The sequence below is a fragment of the Stegostoma tigrinum genome, chromosome 5, assembly GCF_030684315.1.
Source record: "Stegostoma tigrinum isolate sSteTig4 chromosome 5, sSteTig4.hap1, whole genome shotgun sequence".
Lineage (NCBI taxonomy): Eukaryota > Metazoa > Chordata > Chondrichthyes > Orectolobiformes > Stegostomatidae > Stegostoma > Stegostoma tigrinum.
In genome coordinates, this window is record NC_081358.1 from 112,760,707 (window position 1) to 112,778,029 (window position 17,323).

Here is a 17,323-nt window from a genome sequence, read left to right on the forward strand (position 1 = left end):
AACTCTAGCTTCAGGTCACCTGTTTCAGGAATAAATGATCTGTGGAAGCCATTATGCCTGGTGCACTGCCAAGCATGGGAAGAAAGAAGAAAGTAACAAAATAAAAAATCACAGCTTCAGTTTAATAATTTATCCAAAGGATAGTGTGTTGGACAATACAGAATCTGCTCAATATTATAATGCAGTGCCAGTATGGTTTATACACTGAATTCTTGATTATGGGGGTTTGATCCCTTATATTTCTAACCCAGAAACGTACATCATGGAAAAATGAGCAAGTGTAAGTGGCTACAATGAAAATAATTAAATTTTGTATTTGGGTGACAAATCAAATTGCTTTCCTTGTTAATGTCATCATTTGAACCACTTGATGAGACTGTGTTGTTGTAATTACTCCTGTTTAGCTAGCATGCTCAACATAATTGAATCATGGACTTCAGTTTAATAAATCGCAAGAGAGAATTTAATCAATTTACAGCAATTAATCCCAGAGATTAGATTACAAACTTGCAACTCACCAATGTTTGTGTTATTTTGCTAATTCTGGTGTTTAGGCAGCTTTTTTTCGTGTCCCTGCCAGCTATCAGTACGCTGTAAGTATTTGACGCTCACTAATGTTTACGAAAGGACATTAAAGCCTTCCAGCATCAACAAAGGGACTTTAATGAGATTCACCACATGAGAGTTTACCAGGATTAAGTAGGCTTTTATTGTAAACGATTAACTGTGTAAATCCAACGGGTTCACTTTTACTTAATACCATAATTCTTTATATGATTTAATGTGACAATAAAAATGATACTTCAAACTGTATCCAATTTACTTTCTGCATGTGGTACTGCTTTACAGTGTATCAATATAAAACTTCTGAGGAAGTCATGTAGTCATGTGTGGGTCAGATCGCTGGGGTTATTATGGCCTTATCGCCAACTCATGCTACCTCTCCACTCTGAACCACCCTTTAATTGTACGCTGCCTATAATAATTTGTGCCCAAAGAGAATGTGTGCAGTGTGAATAGACCTTGAGCCTTATGGTTGTCTCACTCTGCAATCAGGCCTAAATCCTTCCTCAGAATTTCTGAAGAAGGGTCCAGACCCGAAACGTCAGCTTTCCTGCTCCTCTGATGCTGCTTGGCCTGCTGTGTTCATCCAGCTGTACGCCTTGTTGTCTCAGATTCTCCAGCATCGGCAGTTCCTACTGTCTCTCACTCCGCAATCAGTTCCCTTCAGTCTATACCAGTTTGTAATTGTTTCCAGCATCCTTACCTCAATGATGACATCAATATTGGTGATCACCTCATTACCAGTGCTTTCCGTTGGAAAATCATATAACAGAGTGAACTTCAGGTAGCCTCCATAGGCAGTCAACTGACAAAGAAAAGAAAGACAGGCTTGCATTTACACATATCACAAGCTCAAGTGAAGAACTTTGGAAATGCCATCACTGTTACACTGTAGAACAAGGGAGAGATGGTGATGTAACAGTAATCTCACCTGACTAGAAATTCAGAGGTACAGGCTAATGGTTCAGGGGCCAATTGGGTACACTCGCGTCCACTAGAAAGGAAATCTGTTGCCCATTACATGGTCTGGTCTGTATTTGACTCCAGGCCCACAGCAATGTGGTTAATTATCAACTGCCCTCTGAAATGGCCTGGGAAGGCTCTCAGTAGCTCAGAACAAAATTCTGAATTCAAAAATTCAGAACAAACTGGAGACTTCCTTGAGGTAAAATCTAAAGCTCTGACTGGTTTATAGCTTTGCTGATGAGGAGGAGCCTCATGAGAATTAATCAAGGATGAGTTAATTGGTCTCCTGACCCTGTGTGACTGAAAGTCATCTATGCCTGATTTTCTCAGACACAATTTGCATTGAAGTAGATGAAGTCGTGCTACCAGCAGACTTGGACCTCATTTAAATAGGATAATTATTTACATTGGATACATCACCTTCATTTTCTAACGAATAAGTAATTTTCTAGTCTTCATGTAGTTTGTATCCTGCATCCAGTTTGTGAAAATCCACATTCCTGAGGTATTGTCTGCTCAAGTGTTGGCATTTGTCTTCAGCAGATGAGATTACAAATGATGGGAAGTCACGCTTCACTTCAGTAAAGCACTGGTTATAGACTCCAATTTAGAGTGTGGCATTCAGGGCTGGACACTGCTGCCAGGGAGGGATGCATTGGTTTTGGAGGTCACAAAGATTCATGAGAATTATACCTGTATTAGAAGGGTTATATTTTGAGAACAGGGTGCAAGCACTCGGCTTTTAATATATATTAATCAGTGATTAAAGTGTTAACAAATAATAATTAATTTGTAAAGCAGATAAAATAAAAACTTCACAGAAATATCCAGAAGTAATGGCAGGGATTTTGTCAACTGTCCACCATTCCTAATGTGATATTAGTTAAATTCTAACTGTGAAAGCTTCTCATTAATGAAACACAGCTAGAGGTGGCCTACAGGTGGGCTATTTAGCAGTCTCCTGGTCAATCATGGAGCCTCTACAGGATAACCACAACTTTCCAGGCCAACTCCACTGTCACTAACAGAGGTGGCTCAGGCATTTTTCCAAATTGAAGTTATAAACATTGAAATATCTCACCATTACATTTTTTACCATGTGCACCATCATTATTTGTTGAGACCAGCTTAGTTAGAGAGTTAAACATACATGGTTGGCATATGCTTTAATTATGGGGATTTAGCAACATTCTCCATTGTAAGAAAAATTTATTTTGCATTCGCTCATAATTAAACGTTCACGTTGGTATTCAGTGCTGAACATGTTAGTCCATAGGACGTGGCTGAACTTGGGAAGTATGCATCGCAAAGGATTCAGCTTTTAAAGGTGCATATCACCTGCGAACACAGTATCACAAGATTCTCATGTGCTTTATGAATTACTGAAGACTATTTTATGTTAATGAATATTCGAATGTATTACAAGTTTGAGTCCACCACAGGCCGTATGATCTTCAACATGCTGTGAATATGTTGCTGATTTAATTTCAAATCGTGGTCCAAGGATCAAACTTTGCACTGTGTCTGGATAAGTCACTTCACACACCAGACCTTCTTCCCCTGTAGGTTCCATAAAATCCTTGGCAAGGTGGGGAGGGGATGAAAAATCAGGCTATTCGGCTATGATGCCAGGAACCACTTTTTTACATAAAGGCTACTGAAAATCTCTAATTCAGTCTCTTAAAAACAATACTGCTGAGCTGTAACTCAATTGTAAGTTTCAAAATTAAAGTTGATCTTCCCTCTGCCTCAAAAATGTGACGGTTTGAGAGCTCAGGAGGGTTATAGAGTTAGGATGGAAATCAACAATAACATCATTAAAATAGCTGGACAGGCACAAGGTGGTAGTTTTTATGTTCTTTGAAAACATCTGCTACTCTGTCCTTCCTGTGGGTCTGTTTTGACTTCCATTGCATTAGTCGTGGCTACACTAAGCAGTGAGGTTCAGAATGATTTTATGCATTGCGGTAGCTTTGTCGATCACGGGAGCAGAAAATGCAGGCGCAAAATTCCCTGGCATATTCTGCCAGCACCATCACTTTTGTTGAATCCAAGTCTATTGAGCCCGCCACGTGGTCAAGCCAGAAGAAATTTGTCCTCGGAGTTCTGATTTCACAAGGCTGCCTCCCAGCCGGCAGAGCAGTTGCCAATCTGTACTGTCTGATAATAGTTACCACTCGACACGTGTGGCTAATGGTTGATCTGGATGTGGACACTAGGATTTCTAAATAAAATCAGAACAGACATCACGTGATCTCAAGCTACAACTTTGCAGGTGTTTGCAAAGTACTGAAGAGAAATAAGGAGAGGAATGTTTAGAGAGTTTTAGCTGCTGGTGAGAGACCTGTGCTGTCTCCTCAGCCAAGCCTGCCAGCACTACATGCTAATTAGGCAGTTGAGAAGCTACCACAGGTCATTCCAGGATATCAAGTGCCTGGGGTGGGAGGTGTTAGGTAGCTCTTTTGGACAATAGCACCAGCAGAGAGGTGGTAACCTGCCTAAAAGAGGCCCAGCATCGCTCAGCGCCACAGGCCAGAGATAAATGATGGCGTGACAAGGTCGGTTTTGCAGAGCAGGGTCATGGGGAGGAGCTGGCTATGAAAAGTTGAGGAGTTGGGGGGAGAGGGCAGCTGCACCCCATATCCTAATGCTCTTAACTGGTCACTAATTCATTAATTACCCCTTAAGAGCCTCAATCAGTGATAAAGTGGGAAGACTGTACACGGCCCAGGGACTTAGTTACCTGAGGAGAAGGCACAATATGCTGAATTAAATGCCCTCTTCATCCCCAGTCCCTTGTGCCAGTATTCTTTGAAACAAGTGAGTGTTGATTCATTTCCTTGGTTACTAAATGGTGGCAGCCATGAATGAAGTAAATAGACACCTGGTGTGCATGTTGAAATATTTTACTAAATTCAAAGTATGTATGAATGTCCATTGTTGAACTGTCCTTCCCACTACAGTTATGTCCTACTTTTAATAACTGAAATTTTAATGACAGTTTTCTCAATGGCTTATCATGACAATAATTTCAAAGCGTGTTTCTTCTTTGAATTTAGAAATTAGGAATGCAAAGATGATTTTTTTTAAAGTAGGCTAGTTTACCTTATTACCCAGGTACAGTTCTGGTGCTGTCCAGTAATACAAAGCAGGCAGAGACTGTCTGGCCTCAGTGTTGTTAATGTTCACTTGTTTGGGGCCATCAGACAAATTCTGAGAAGTCTGCACCCTCTTTACACCCTGACGGTCAGTCACTTGCCATCCATTAACGTCCATGACCTTCAAAATAAAAATGTCAGTGGCGTGACATTTGTCATCGCATTACAAGTTTATAAGATTCTGCACAGTACAAATATAATAATGTCATTCATGAGTTGGTCAACAATGTTGATGAAAATTAAATGAAATGATAATCTCGAGCAAACTGCTGTGACATTCCTTATTTACAAAAAGAAAGTGCTTGAATACTATACAAAATTGTGCCTTAAAGAGAAACTTGGAAAAGGTAATCATTATAATTTCTTTGGAGAAACAAATATTCAAAATTGGACAAGGTTAGAGCCACACCTCGTTCCTTCACACGTTTAATGTTGTTTAACGTGCAGGTATTGTCGGAGGGGGATGGGTGAGCTTACTTACGTGAACATCAATGTAGTAAATTAAAATAATTTTGGTCCCTGACTTGTTTCCTGAGACACTTGATGCAAGTGGAAGGAACATTTGATTAGCCTGACATGATTCTACTCATTAATTTCAATGCTGTGAGAAGTGTTTGAATTACACAGGAAACGTTCCAGAAGAATTCAGGCATGCCGAATGTAGATCAAAAGGGCCCTAGAAAAAAGGAGGTGGAACAGGCCATTCAGCCCGTTGAGCCTGCCCTGCCATTCAGTATGACCATGGCTGATAATACCTGGGTCACAGTTTCTCCCTGTACCCTTTGATCCATTTAGCCCTGAGTACCGTATCTCACTCAACCCCTTCTTGAAAATATTTCATATTTTGGCTCCAACTGTGCTCTGTGGCAATGAGTTCCACAGATTCACCACTCTATGGCTGAAGAAATTTCTCGCCATCTCATTTAAATGGTTGATTCTGTATCTTCAGGCTTTTACCCTGGCTCTTGACTCCCAGTCATTGGGAACATACTTCTTGCACTCACCCTATCCAGCGCTGTTAGGGTTTGCAGGTTTCTATGAGATCGCTCCTCATATTTCCAAACCCCAGTGAATACGGTCCTAACTGATCTGGTTTTTCTTGACATATCATGGTTTGCAGTTTCCCCAGTGGAGAAGGCGTACAGAGACAGCAGAATTCTTGGCTCTGCCCTGGTATCTTTGATCGTATGAGAGTGGTATCTATTGGAATGTATGACTGGAAAAACCCAGACTGAAAGTGATGAATGCTGGGTGCAAAGGTGCCTCCATGCACTGACACGGTATTGAAGCTTCTAAAGGATAAAACATCATAAAGCCCTCAAGCCCTCATCCCCACATACTGCCCAAGGCATATCCATGTTAACATGGTTAAGCAGGTTCGGCCTTTATTCATGGGCATTGAGAAAAATGAGAGACGGTCTTACTGAAACACATAAGATTCTGAGGGGGGGCTGCAAAGGGTAAATGTTGAGAAAATGTTTCTATTAATGAGTGAATTTTAATCTCTGGGACACAGTTACAGGAGAAGGGGACACATCTAAAACTGAGAAATAAAGGCTTTATTTCTCTCAGGATGTCTGAAATTTTCCACACCAGACAGCTATGGAGGCGAGATCGTGGAAAGTATTTAAAGACAGAAATTATAAATTGATTGACTGTCAGTTTGATAAATCAATGCAATGCAGGTGAAACTCCACTGTGTATCATATTACAATGCATACTCCAATAGTAAAGAGAAGGCATAGAAAATCAATCACATAGGATTGGATAGCATTTATGGGACAGAAACAGGCTATTCGGCCCAAACAGTCAATGCTGGTGTTTATGCTCCACTTGTACTCCTTGCCAATTTTTCCCATCAAAGTGTACCATGGAAACTATTTGCTGCCTTCTTCCTCCTATTCCCTATAACCACTCACTACAGGAAAAGTTTCTTCCAAATTCCTTCATGGATTTCTTCATTACACTGATGACCTCTGGTTGAACTCTCTCCCAGAAGGTGAAAATTCTCACTCTACCCACCCTATCAAAATCTTTCATCAATTTGAAGCCCTCTTTCAGGTCACGCATCATAAAACATAGAACAGTACAGCACAGGACAGGCCCTTTGGTCCACGATGTTGTGCCAACCTATTATCCTACTAAGATCAATCTACCCTGCATACCCTACATTTTACTATCCTCCATGTGCCCATCCAAGAGTCACTTAAAAGTCTCTAAAGTATCTGACTCCACTACCACTGCCTACAGCACATGCCCCACGCCCACTACACTCTGTGTAAGGAACCTACCTCTGGTGTCTCCCCTATACCTTCCTCCAATCACCTTAAAATTATGTCCCCTCGCAACAGTCATTTCTGCCCTGGGAAAAAGTCTCTGGCTATCCACTCTACCTATGCCTCTCATCATCTTGTACACCTCTATCAAGTCACCTCTCATCCTTCTTTGCTCCAATCAAGCCTTCCCTTCTCAAGAGAAGTGAAATTGAGTGCGTCACCATTTTTCTGTAGCTCATGATAGCTGTTTAAGTTGGAAGGTACATTTTTAGGGTTAGAGTCAACCCTAACTCCATTGTCTATAGATTGCATGACTGAAATGCTGAAAGATTGAAGGAAGGGCTAAGGAATTTAAAAGCTCCAGAGTCTTGAAGAAAAAGAACATGTCAGATTGAGAGATGCAGTGATGAGTTTTACTGTATTTATGTCATTAATTAAGATTTATCATTTACGCCATTAATTAAGATTTACAAATTCTAGTTTGAGAGAAACAATTTATTCATTTTAAAGGTGACAGTTTGAAAATGAATGTGCTGCTCAGCTTAGAGGGGGCATTAACTGCATGGTGTACTGGTAAGCTGGAACCAGTATCTATGGAGTAAACAGTTAATTATTATCTCTAACTCTAATAGCTGCTGAGCATGTACATAAGGAGTTAGATCAAGGTAACAACCAATCACATGGAACTAGAGCCCAATTCTGTAGGGCTCCACAATAATTATGCCTAATAAAGACTGTTCATTTTCACTAACAAGACAGTAGGCGACATCTTACTACAAAATCCATCCAGGTTAAATTGAACTGAAACTTACTGCTCAGTTAAAAATGAAAATTCTTTCCTCCTGATTCGTGCTGACACGGGAGTTAATTCCACTTGCTGGGAATAGTGACTTGCTTAAGGTTTAATGATCAAATCCCGGGTGTAGAAGAAAAATAAAAATCCCCATTTATAAAGTCCAAGACACCCGATACAACAATTCACTACATTACCAGGCAATTTATAGACAATGAAATTGTTATAAAAGCCATGCAATTTTCTTCTGTGCAGTTTCAAGGTTTAAAGAGAGATTTAATAGACTGTGTAACCTTGCACAATAATTTTACAATGGAGCAACTGACAACTCGAAGCACAGAGCTGATTTACTGTAATATAGCATAGCGATCGTTTACAAATCCATGCCAATGGCATGTAAAAATCCTTTCAAAAGCAGAGTAGAGTTAAACTGCACATTGCACAATTCTCCTGGTGCTTGGAATACACACACTGTGATGGACTACTAATAGCTCCTAAAACAGCCAGCTTCATCTGTTTCCAATGAAATGAGAGCTATCCTATTTGGGAAATGTAAATAAAACCTTTGCAGGCATATCATGAACCAGTCACCACTCACCTGTGTAATGGACCAGGAAATGCTTTCACAAACACCAGAGAGTCCAAAACAGAAGCATTCTGTGCATCCTTCAGGGTTCCTCTCCTGCAGATTGTAGAACCCTGACTTGCACTGGTTACAGTTTTCTCCCTCCACGTTTCTCTGTAATTCAAAATTGTTTTAGTCTGAGCATGAATTAATGTGGGAAGTGCATACCATATTCATAAATAACCTGCAGCATTTACAACGTCAACAGCCACCAGTGAAAGTAGGGTATCAGACATTGCTGTCACAGTCAAATGCAACTGGGAACGTCCATTGAAGCATTGGACAGAGATGTTAGGAGAATATTCAGTGTCACTATACTCATAATGTAGGCTTATAGTAACTTCCAAACTGCCATCAGGGCCTGGGCTTTCTTTCCTGTGATGTTACTAAAACCTAATGCTGCATAGCTCCCATAACATAAGAACTAGGCATCCCACCGCTGTCACAAGTGTTCATGATTTCAAGGTGAGAGGGGAAAAGTTTAAGGGAGAAACGTGTGGAAAGTTCTTTACGTAGAGGGTGGTGGGTGCCTGGAATGCGTTGCCAGCAGAGGTGGTAGAGGTGGGCACGATGGCGTCATTTAAGATGTGTCTAGACAGATACATGAATGGGCAGGGAGTAGAGGGATAGAGATCCTTGGAAAATAGGTGACAGGTTTAGATAGAGGATCTGGATCGGCACAGGCTTGGAGGGTTGATGGGTCTGTTCCTGTGCTGTGATTTTCTTTGTTCTTTGTTTGTTCTTATAAGATGGTATTGAATGATTCAACAGGCATTAGATACAGCTCTGGGTAGATACTGGTATTATAGTTACATGCTCTTCAGCATATAGGCTACTTTGCAGCTATCTGATTACTAAGTGTAGTATGTTTTCATTAGCTTGTTGTGCATCAGACAGATCCAGGTTAAAATGGAGTCTGAGATATTTGTACCCTCAGGTCAAATGTAATGATGCAGTAATGATACCATGGGAATGTCTCTTAAAGGCAGACAGCAGACCAACTATGAGACATCACACAAAGTCTGTACACTAGAGATTATGGGGTAAACATCATTATCCAGTTGTCAATCTCTGCTCAAAGCGAAAGACTTGAGGCTCAGTAGAAACTAGGCCGCAGGCTTTATCTGGGTGTTGAAGGGAGTACTGGTGCATGCCTCTGAGTACTGCTCTCTCATTAGTGAAGAACCAAATTTTAGCATTGACTTGCCCAGCAGCAACCCTGTGGCAAAGAAAGAACTTCCAACTGGACAGAATCATGTAGCAGCACCCCAGGGTAACCCAACTCACTTGACAACCGATGAGGTGAAGCTGCCGTTGTGGATTGTAGAAAAACACAGCATCAATTATTGCACAGCAAGCTCCCAAATAGTCAGAAAGTAATGGCTGGCAGTTTTTCAACTTGTTAGATTCAGGACTAAATATTGGTCACAACCCCAGGACCATCTCGTCTGTACCTCTACAGCGGCATCTCTTACAGAAGTTGGTAATATGTCAGATCAGTGTCTCATTCAGATTATAGCACAGCACTCCCTCAGTGCTGCACTCAAAGTGTTTTGAATCCGAAATGCTCCAACCTGTGAGGTTCACTGAGCTAAGGCTGACAAGACGTGTCGAACACATGTCTGGATGGCTTTGAAGTCGACTGCTCCACATGACGGGTTTTAGCGTTTACAAAACATAAATATTTTTCTGTAGGGCTGACAAAAGAGCCTGAGAAAACTCTGTCCTTATTGAAGCAAAAAGATGTGTGATGCACAAAGTTTCAGAGTGGGGTCAACATTCATGCGGACTGGCCAAAAGCTGTCCTTCTGCTAAACTGGTCTTCTGTGCACCAGTTTCATGAGTGAATAAATAAACCCTTTAACTTCTCTGTACATTACAAGTTGATGAAGTATAATTAAATTATGGTACAGCACTGATTGTCCTGTGGGCATTTCAAACATTTTCTGACTACTTGCACATTGCCCTTAGAATGATGACATTCCGGAAACATTTGTTTACAAGCAAATCTAATCCTGTGACATTAACTGAGCCAGCCTCTGAACAGTGAGCAATTTAATCCTTTCTTCTCCTGGATGCCCAGGGATTCATTAGCTAATATTGGTGTTACTGAGCAGTTCCAAATTGTTTCCATCCAATTAGTGGCCCAACATTTTTTGGTCTGCACAGGAAACAAATCAACGTTATGGGGTTGGGAAAAGAAGAGGCTGGGATACAGGAATGAATCAGAAATCAACCATTTTACATCTCGACTTTGAATTTCTGTTTGGAAAGGAAGGGCATGAGGAGTGAAGATGGACGTTCCAATCAATCCAACCCTGTAACAAAGGGCGTGCACTTTGATTTCTGCCCAGAAGTTCTTTCTTTAACATCTTATGAATGGAATAGTCAAATTAAAAAGGAAATTGGTTAAACTTGCAGAGTATCCTCACTATCTCTCTGTTTTGTAAACTTACAATGCTCAAGAGCATCCTTTTGACTCTGAGACCCTTCCCACTGTCCATTACTGGAGGACAAGCAAATCAAGTCAAAAACCACAGTGTATGGTTGAGGACGCCCATTAGATTTCCAATTTCCCAATCCAAAACCCAAAAACGTGGCACTGCTTTCTCCTCTTGGTCCATTTTCATAATAAAATGTCATCGGCTCTTGACAAAACTTACACACTTTCTCTTTCACTGAAAGGGATTGTAAAGAAGATGTGCCGTTGTCAGACGGCATCGACTAACCTTGCAATGGCATGGCTCAGCACAAGGGTCATCATTGATGCTGCCAGCTAGACTACAGTTACAGCGTGCACAATCGGGAAAGCCCTTGAAACCCAGAGCACAACGGCTGCACGTCTTCCCTGCATAACCCTCTCGGCAATGGCACTGACCAGGGAACAGACCTAGTACAAAATAAAATTAGAAAGCAAATCAATGGATATTTCTGTACATTACAATCAAAATAAAGCTTTGTAATGCAAGAGAAAACGGGTGCAGGGACGTTCTAAATCCAATTCTAAATCTGTGTGTCCCTGGCAAAGCACGCAGATCCCTTGAGGACCAGCGGGTGGAGGTATTCACCAACATCTTCAACCTCTCCCTCCTACAAGTCAAAGTCCCCACCTGCTGAAAGAAGACCACCAGCATCTCTGTACCCAAGAAAACACACGCAGTGTGCATGAATGACTACTGTCCAATAGCTCTAACCTCAATCATCATGAAGTGCTTCCAAAGGCTGGTCATGGTCCACATCAATTCCAGTCTCCATCCTGCCTTGATCCCCTACAGTTTGCCTACCAACATAACAGGTCCACCTAGTCCTGCACTCATCCCTGGAACATCTGCACAACCAAGACACCTACCTCATACTGCTGCTTGTTGACTACAGCTCTGCCTTCAACACCATTATCCCCTCCAGATTGATCTCAAAACTGCGTGACCTTGGTCTCAGCTCCATTGTCTGCAATTGGATCCTCAGCTTCCTGACCCATGGGCTGCAATCAGTGAGGATAGGTAACTGCACCTCCTCCACAATAACATTCAACACTGGAACTCCCCAAGGATGTGTCCTCAGCCCGCAACTCTATTCCCTGTACACCCATGACTGTGTTGTCAAATTCCAAATGAACACCATCTACACGTTCGCTGATAACACCACCGTAATAGGATGGATATCAAACAATGCTGAGTCAAAACACAGAAAGGAGATAGAGGGCTTGGTGATGTGATGCATTGAAAGCAATCTGTCTCTTGAAACTAAAGAACTGATCATTGGCTTCAGAAAGAAAGGAGGAGAACATGCCCCCATCTACATCACTGTGACTGAGGTTGAGAGGGTGAACAGCATCAAGTTCCTCAGAGTGACTATAACTGATGGCCTGTCCTGGACTTCCCATGTAGATGCAACGGTCAAGAGGATCACAACGCCTCTACTTCCTCAGGCGGCTCAGGAAATTTGGCATGTCCATAAGACCCCTCACCAACTTCTACAGATGCACCAATGAAAGCAAGCTGCCCGGGAGCATAACAGCCTGGTGTGGCAACCACACTGTCCCCCTAAGGAACTACAGAAGGTTGTGTGCATAACGCAGACCATCACGGAAGCCAACCTTCCATCCATGGACTGGATTTACATGGCTCACTGCTGTGGAAAGGCAGCCAATATCATTAGGAACCCATCACACCCTGGTAATGACCCCCTACAACCTCTTCCATCAGGCAGAAGGTACAGAAGCCTGAACTCTCACACAGGCAGGTTCAGGAACAGCTTCTTCCTGGCTGTTATCAGACAGTTGAATGGACTCTAGCCTCAAATAATGTAACCTGCAATGTAACCTGTACGCCTCTAAGTCTGTTGTGATTCGTACAGCCTTGACTTCCAGTGATCTGCCCGTACTGCTCGTAAACAAAGCCTTTCACTGTATTTTGGTACACATAACAGTAAACACAAAATCCAATAAAAAATCAAATCAGTTAATTTATGCACTGCCTGACTAACATGTGGGATGGAAACAGTTAAGTCAAGTGTGGAATAAAGTATAAGAGATTTGGGGACGTATTTGAGAGCTTGAGCCATTGAAACCTATATTTTAGCCTCAGTCGAATAATCATTCCCTGGTCTTACACCTATTCCTATTATTCAGCCAGGTACTGTATCTTTAGGCCTTTTACAAAGTCTCTGCAAATATAATGGATCTATCAATGAACATATACTGTTCGGGCAAGGCCACTTAATAGGCACCCTATCGACATTTGCTCCTTCCAACATTGATGGTCAGTAGTAGCAGAATGTACCATCTACAAGATACACTGCAGTAAATCACCAAGTCTCCTTCATTTGTACTTTGCAAACCTGTGACCTTTACCATACAGCTGTGGAGATATAGACAGCTATAGCACGGAAACAGAACCAGATATCCTACATTAATTCAGTACCATTTGCCAGAGTTTGGTCCATAGCCCTCTAAACCCTTCCTATTCATGTACCCATTCAGAAGACTTTTAAATGTTGTACCAGCCTCCACCACTTCCTCTGGCAGCTTATTCCAAACACACACCAACCTTTGCGTGAAGAAGTTGCCCCTTCAGTCCCTTTTAAATTTTTCCCCTCTCACCTTAAACCTATGCCCTCTGGTTTTGGACTCCCCTACCCTGGTGAAAAGACCTTGGCTATTACCCTATCCATGCCCCTCATGATTTTATAAACCTCTATCAGCTCACCCCTCAGCCTCTGATGCTCCAGGGAAAACAGCGCTGGCCAATCAGCCTCTCCCTATAGCTCAAACCCTTCAACCATCTAGAAAACGGTTCCAAGTGTATGGCAGCATCATCATCTTCAAAACATTTCCTGCCAAACAATGTACTCATCTTGACTCGCAACTATATCACCACTCTTAATGTCATTAGGTCGAAATTCAGCACTTCTTCCCCCAATGCACATGTGGATGTTGCTGTACCAAATGGCCTGCAGCAGTTCATGTTAATAGTCCATCATAAATTATGCAAGGACAATTAGGAAAGCATAATGGCAGCAATGGTTACATCCCATGAAGATTAAAGACAGCCAATAAACCCCGTTTAAAATCAACTCACCATGTACTATAACTGCATGATTATCATCCTTCACACAAGTAGTATTTATAGATCCTGCTGGGTTACAGCCACACGGTAAGCAAGGATCATAGTCAAAAGGAGAGACCTATATAAATATATCAACATCATCAGCAAGTCAAACTTCTGCTTTTTTCAGATCTTCACTGTTAAAATAATAGCTTGAATGCCACCCCAAACTTAAACAAAAATCAATACATTTTAAGTGAATACATTTTAAATAATGCCTCTAAAATTTGAAAAACATTGCTTTAATATCACAACATTGCTGAAAGAATGGAACAGTAAGTGCAGCGAGTTGGCTAAATAAGGAAATGAGTGAGACTGAAGGATTCTATATCACATGACATTTACCTTGTGAGGTCTGTAGAAGCCATCAATACAAGTCTCACAGTTGATGCCTGCAGTGTTGTTCGTACAATTAACACAGACACCCCCACCGTTGTACTGACCATGTATGTTCAAACTCAGGTTGCGATCAGCCACACTCTGGTCATAGTAACAGTCTTCTGCTTTGTCATGGCAATTACACTCTGGTTTAAATACAATTGAGGTACATGCTTTTATTATCAGACTCAAATCAAACTGATGGCTATTTCAGTAACGAATAATATCTGCCAAAAACATCATGGATCCATCAAAGCTGTACAAGCACTGAGATGCATGAGAAACTCTTCGGAACAGTTACCATTATCTTCAAGCTACATATCAATCACACAGTTGAAAAGTTTGAATTTTTCATGGCTCAATCAAGGCATTATCATTTTATAAAATGACCACAGTACAGCTTCTTTTTCGCAAAACAAAGGAAAATAGTAGTTTTTGTTTGGGGGTGGGGGTGGGGGGGGGGGGGGTGCAAAGGCATTGCTAACCTGATCAGAGAGGGGTCAGCAATTGATCTGGATTTTCACACTGCGTCAAACAAGAGAGTACAGTCCAGAAGCAGAGACTTTGGTCCAGTCATTGCTGGAAGGTTGGAGAACCAGAGAACACCATTTGCTAGTGAATGACAAAACCGAGAGCCGTTAATGGAGAAGAACTGTTATATTAGAATCTCCAGTGCAACTGCCGAGTGAGGAGGGGGCAGAATATTTTTTAAAAATTCATTCACGAGATGTGGATGTTGCTGGCTGGGCCATCATTCATTCTACTACTCTAGTTGAATCACTGCGGTCCCATCACAGCATTAGGTAGGGAATTGGTACATTGTCTGAAGAGGAGCAATCTGCTGCAGAGAAGTGGGACTAGGTGAGTCAAGAGTTGAAAGTCACTGGGAACGGGGGCGCTGGGTAAGATGAGGTTAGGCCAGGCCAGAAGGGCATATCAGCAGCAATAAGCAGGCCTTATAATCATGGGAGTGGCAGGTGGGTAGCCAAGTCGGTGATGGTTGGGAGGGTGGGGAAAATGGGTTAGCATCAACTTTAAATTACTTCTCTTTCAATGAAAGGATGAAACACCTTTGAGGAAGGGCCACTGTCTGATGATTCTTCGGCCTTTGCCAAGCTGGTGAACTGCACAAATCTGACCGAGACTGAGTATGTACACTTCCTGACTGCTTTAGTGGAGGGCTGTTAAAGATTTATAGTGTCATTCAGGAGGGAAGCAGACCTTTCGGTCCAACACATCTGCGCTGATCAAGCATCCCAATCTGATCTTGTCCCATTTGCCAGCATTTGGTTGATATCCCTCTAAACCCTTCTTATTCACTTACCCATCGAGATGCCTTTTAAATGTTGTAATTGTACCAGCCTCCTCTACATCCTCTAGCAGCATGCCCCATACATGCACTACCTTCTGCTTGAAAATGTTACCTCTCAGGTCCTTTTTAAGTCTTTCCCCTCTCATTTCAAACTTATGTTTGGGGCAGTTTTGGACCCCCACCCTAAGATAAAGACCTTGGCCAATCACCCTGTCCATGCCCTTCATGCCTTTATAAACCTCCACAATGTCACCCTCAGCCTCCAATGGTCCAGGGAAAATAGCTCCAGCCTATTCAGTCTCTCCTTATAGCTCAAACTCTCCAACCCTGGCAACATCTTTTCTGCACGCTCTCAAATTTAACAGTGTCCTTCCTATAGAAAGGCGACCAGAATTGTGCACAGTGTTCTAAAAGTGGCCTCACTGATGTCCTGCACAGCTGCAACATGATGTCCCAACTCCTACGCTCAATGTTCTGATCAATGAAGGCAAGTGTGCCAAATCCCTTCCTCACCATCCTGTCCACTTGTGACTCTGTTTTCAAGGAACTGTACACCTGTACCCCCAGGTCATTTTGCTCAGCAAGACTCCCCAGGGTCCTACCGTTAACGGTACAAAATCCTGCCCTGGTTTGCCTTACCAAAATGGAACACCTCACATTTATCTAATTTAAACTTCATCTGCCACTCCTTGGCCCATTGGCCCATCTGATCAAGTTCGCATTGTACTCTAGTGAGATAATTTCCTTCGCTGTCGACTACGCCACCTATTTTGGCATCATCTGACAACCTACCAACCATATCTCCTAAACTCACATGCAAATCATTTATATAAATGACAAAAAGCCCAACATCAATCCTTGAAATAGGAGATGTGTCACCTATCGTCTCTGCCTTCTACTAAATGCATTGAGATATATTTACTTACTCTCACAAGTGTTGTCAGAAGCAAAGGTTCCAGACTGCCATGGTTTCTGATGGTAACCAGGGCAACATTCACTGCAGCTCTCCCCACAGGTATTGTGTTCACATTGGCACTGCAATCTCTATAGAAAAAGATTTTTTTTCAGAAAAAAAGAGAAAGCATTACTTTCCTTGATTTTAAAAGTATTCTCAGTTTCAAACAACTCAGCAGAAAAAGGAACTAAATATTAAGGCAGAACCTAAACTGGGAGCCATAATTGAAGAGCTGCTGAGCAGGTATTCGGTTATTTGCTCCTCAGTCAGGTACCTTGTAAACTGATTCTATGCACTGAGTCTAAATGCAGTGACTTTATAGAGATCAACTTGTGTCGAAGTTCAACTCTACAAACGCTGACTAATCAACAGCATGTGACTGTAAAAAGCTTGTGCCAAACAGATGGTCCTGGTTTGTTCGAGTCCATGCTCATGTCTCTGAATGGGGAAGGGAAAAGAAACACATTTCTGTGATGTTTAAACAGCCCACAGAAAGCAAAGCTTTCTCAAGGTTATTTCAATGGCCAAAAGGGGCAAGATTAGAGTGGAGTAGAGATTAGATATCAGGTCAGTGGCTCAATGCAAAGGAATTTGGAATTTTAAAACACTGTCAACTTTGCTCAATTCAATAGCACTTTGGACTGTGTATATTTCTTTAATCAACTCAGTTCAACATTTCAGAGGCCTCCT

At 41.9% G+C, this 17,323-nt stretch overlaps 1 protein-coding gene across 2 annotated transcripts in view; it reads right to left on the bottom strand.

Annotated features, from left to right (window-relative positions):
- Positions 1-17,323, bottom strand: part of lama1 (laminin, alpha 1) — a 286,034-nt gene that overhangs the window by 155,059 nt on the left and 113,652 nt on the right. Inside the window, exons 7-13 of one of the 2 annotated variants that reach the window (XM_048529540.2) lie at positions 16,605-16,722; positions 14,334-14,512; positions 13,962-14,067; positions 11,112-11,272; positions 8,356-8,496; positions 4,636-4,809; positions 1,268-1,369 (exon numbers count right to left, since the gene is read on the bottom strand). In XM_048529540.2, coding sequence (XP_048385497.1) covers positions 1,268-1,369; positions 4,636-4,809; positions 8,356-8,496; positions 11,112-11,272; positions 13,962-14,067; positions 14,334-14,512; positions 16,605-16,722 — 981 coding nt within the window. Of the gene's footprint in view, positions 1-1,267; positions 1,370-1,950; positions 2,208-4,635; positions 4,810-8,355; positions 8,497-11,111; positions 11,273-13,961; positions 14,068-14,333; positions 14,513-16,604; positions 16,723-17,323 lie in introns of those variants that run through there. The other variant, XM_048529541.2, reaches the window with a different exon arrangement.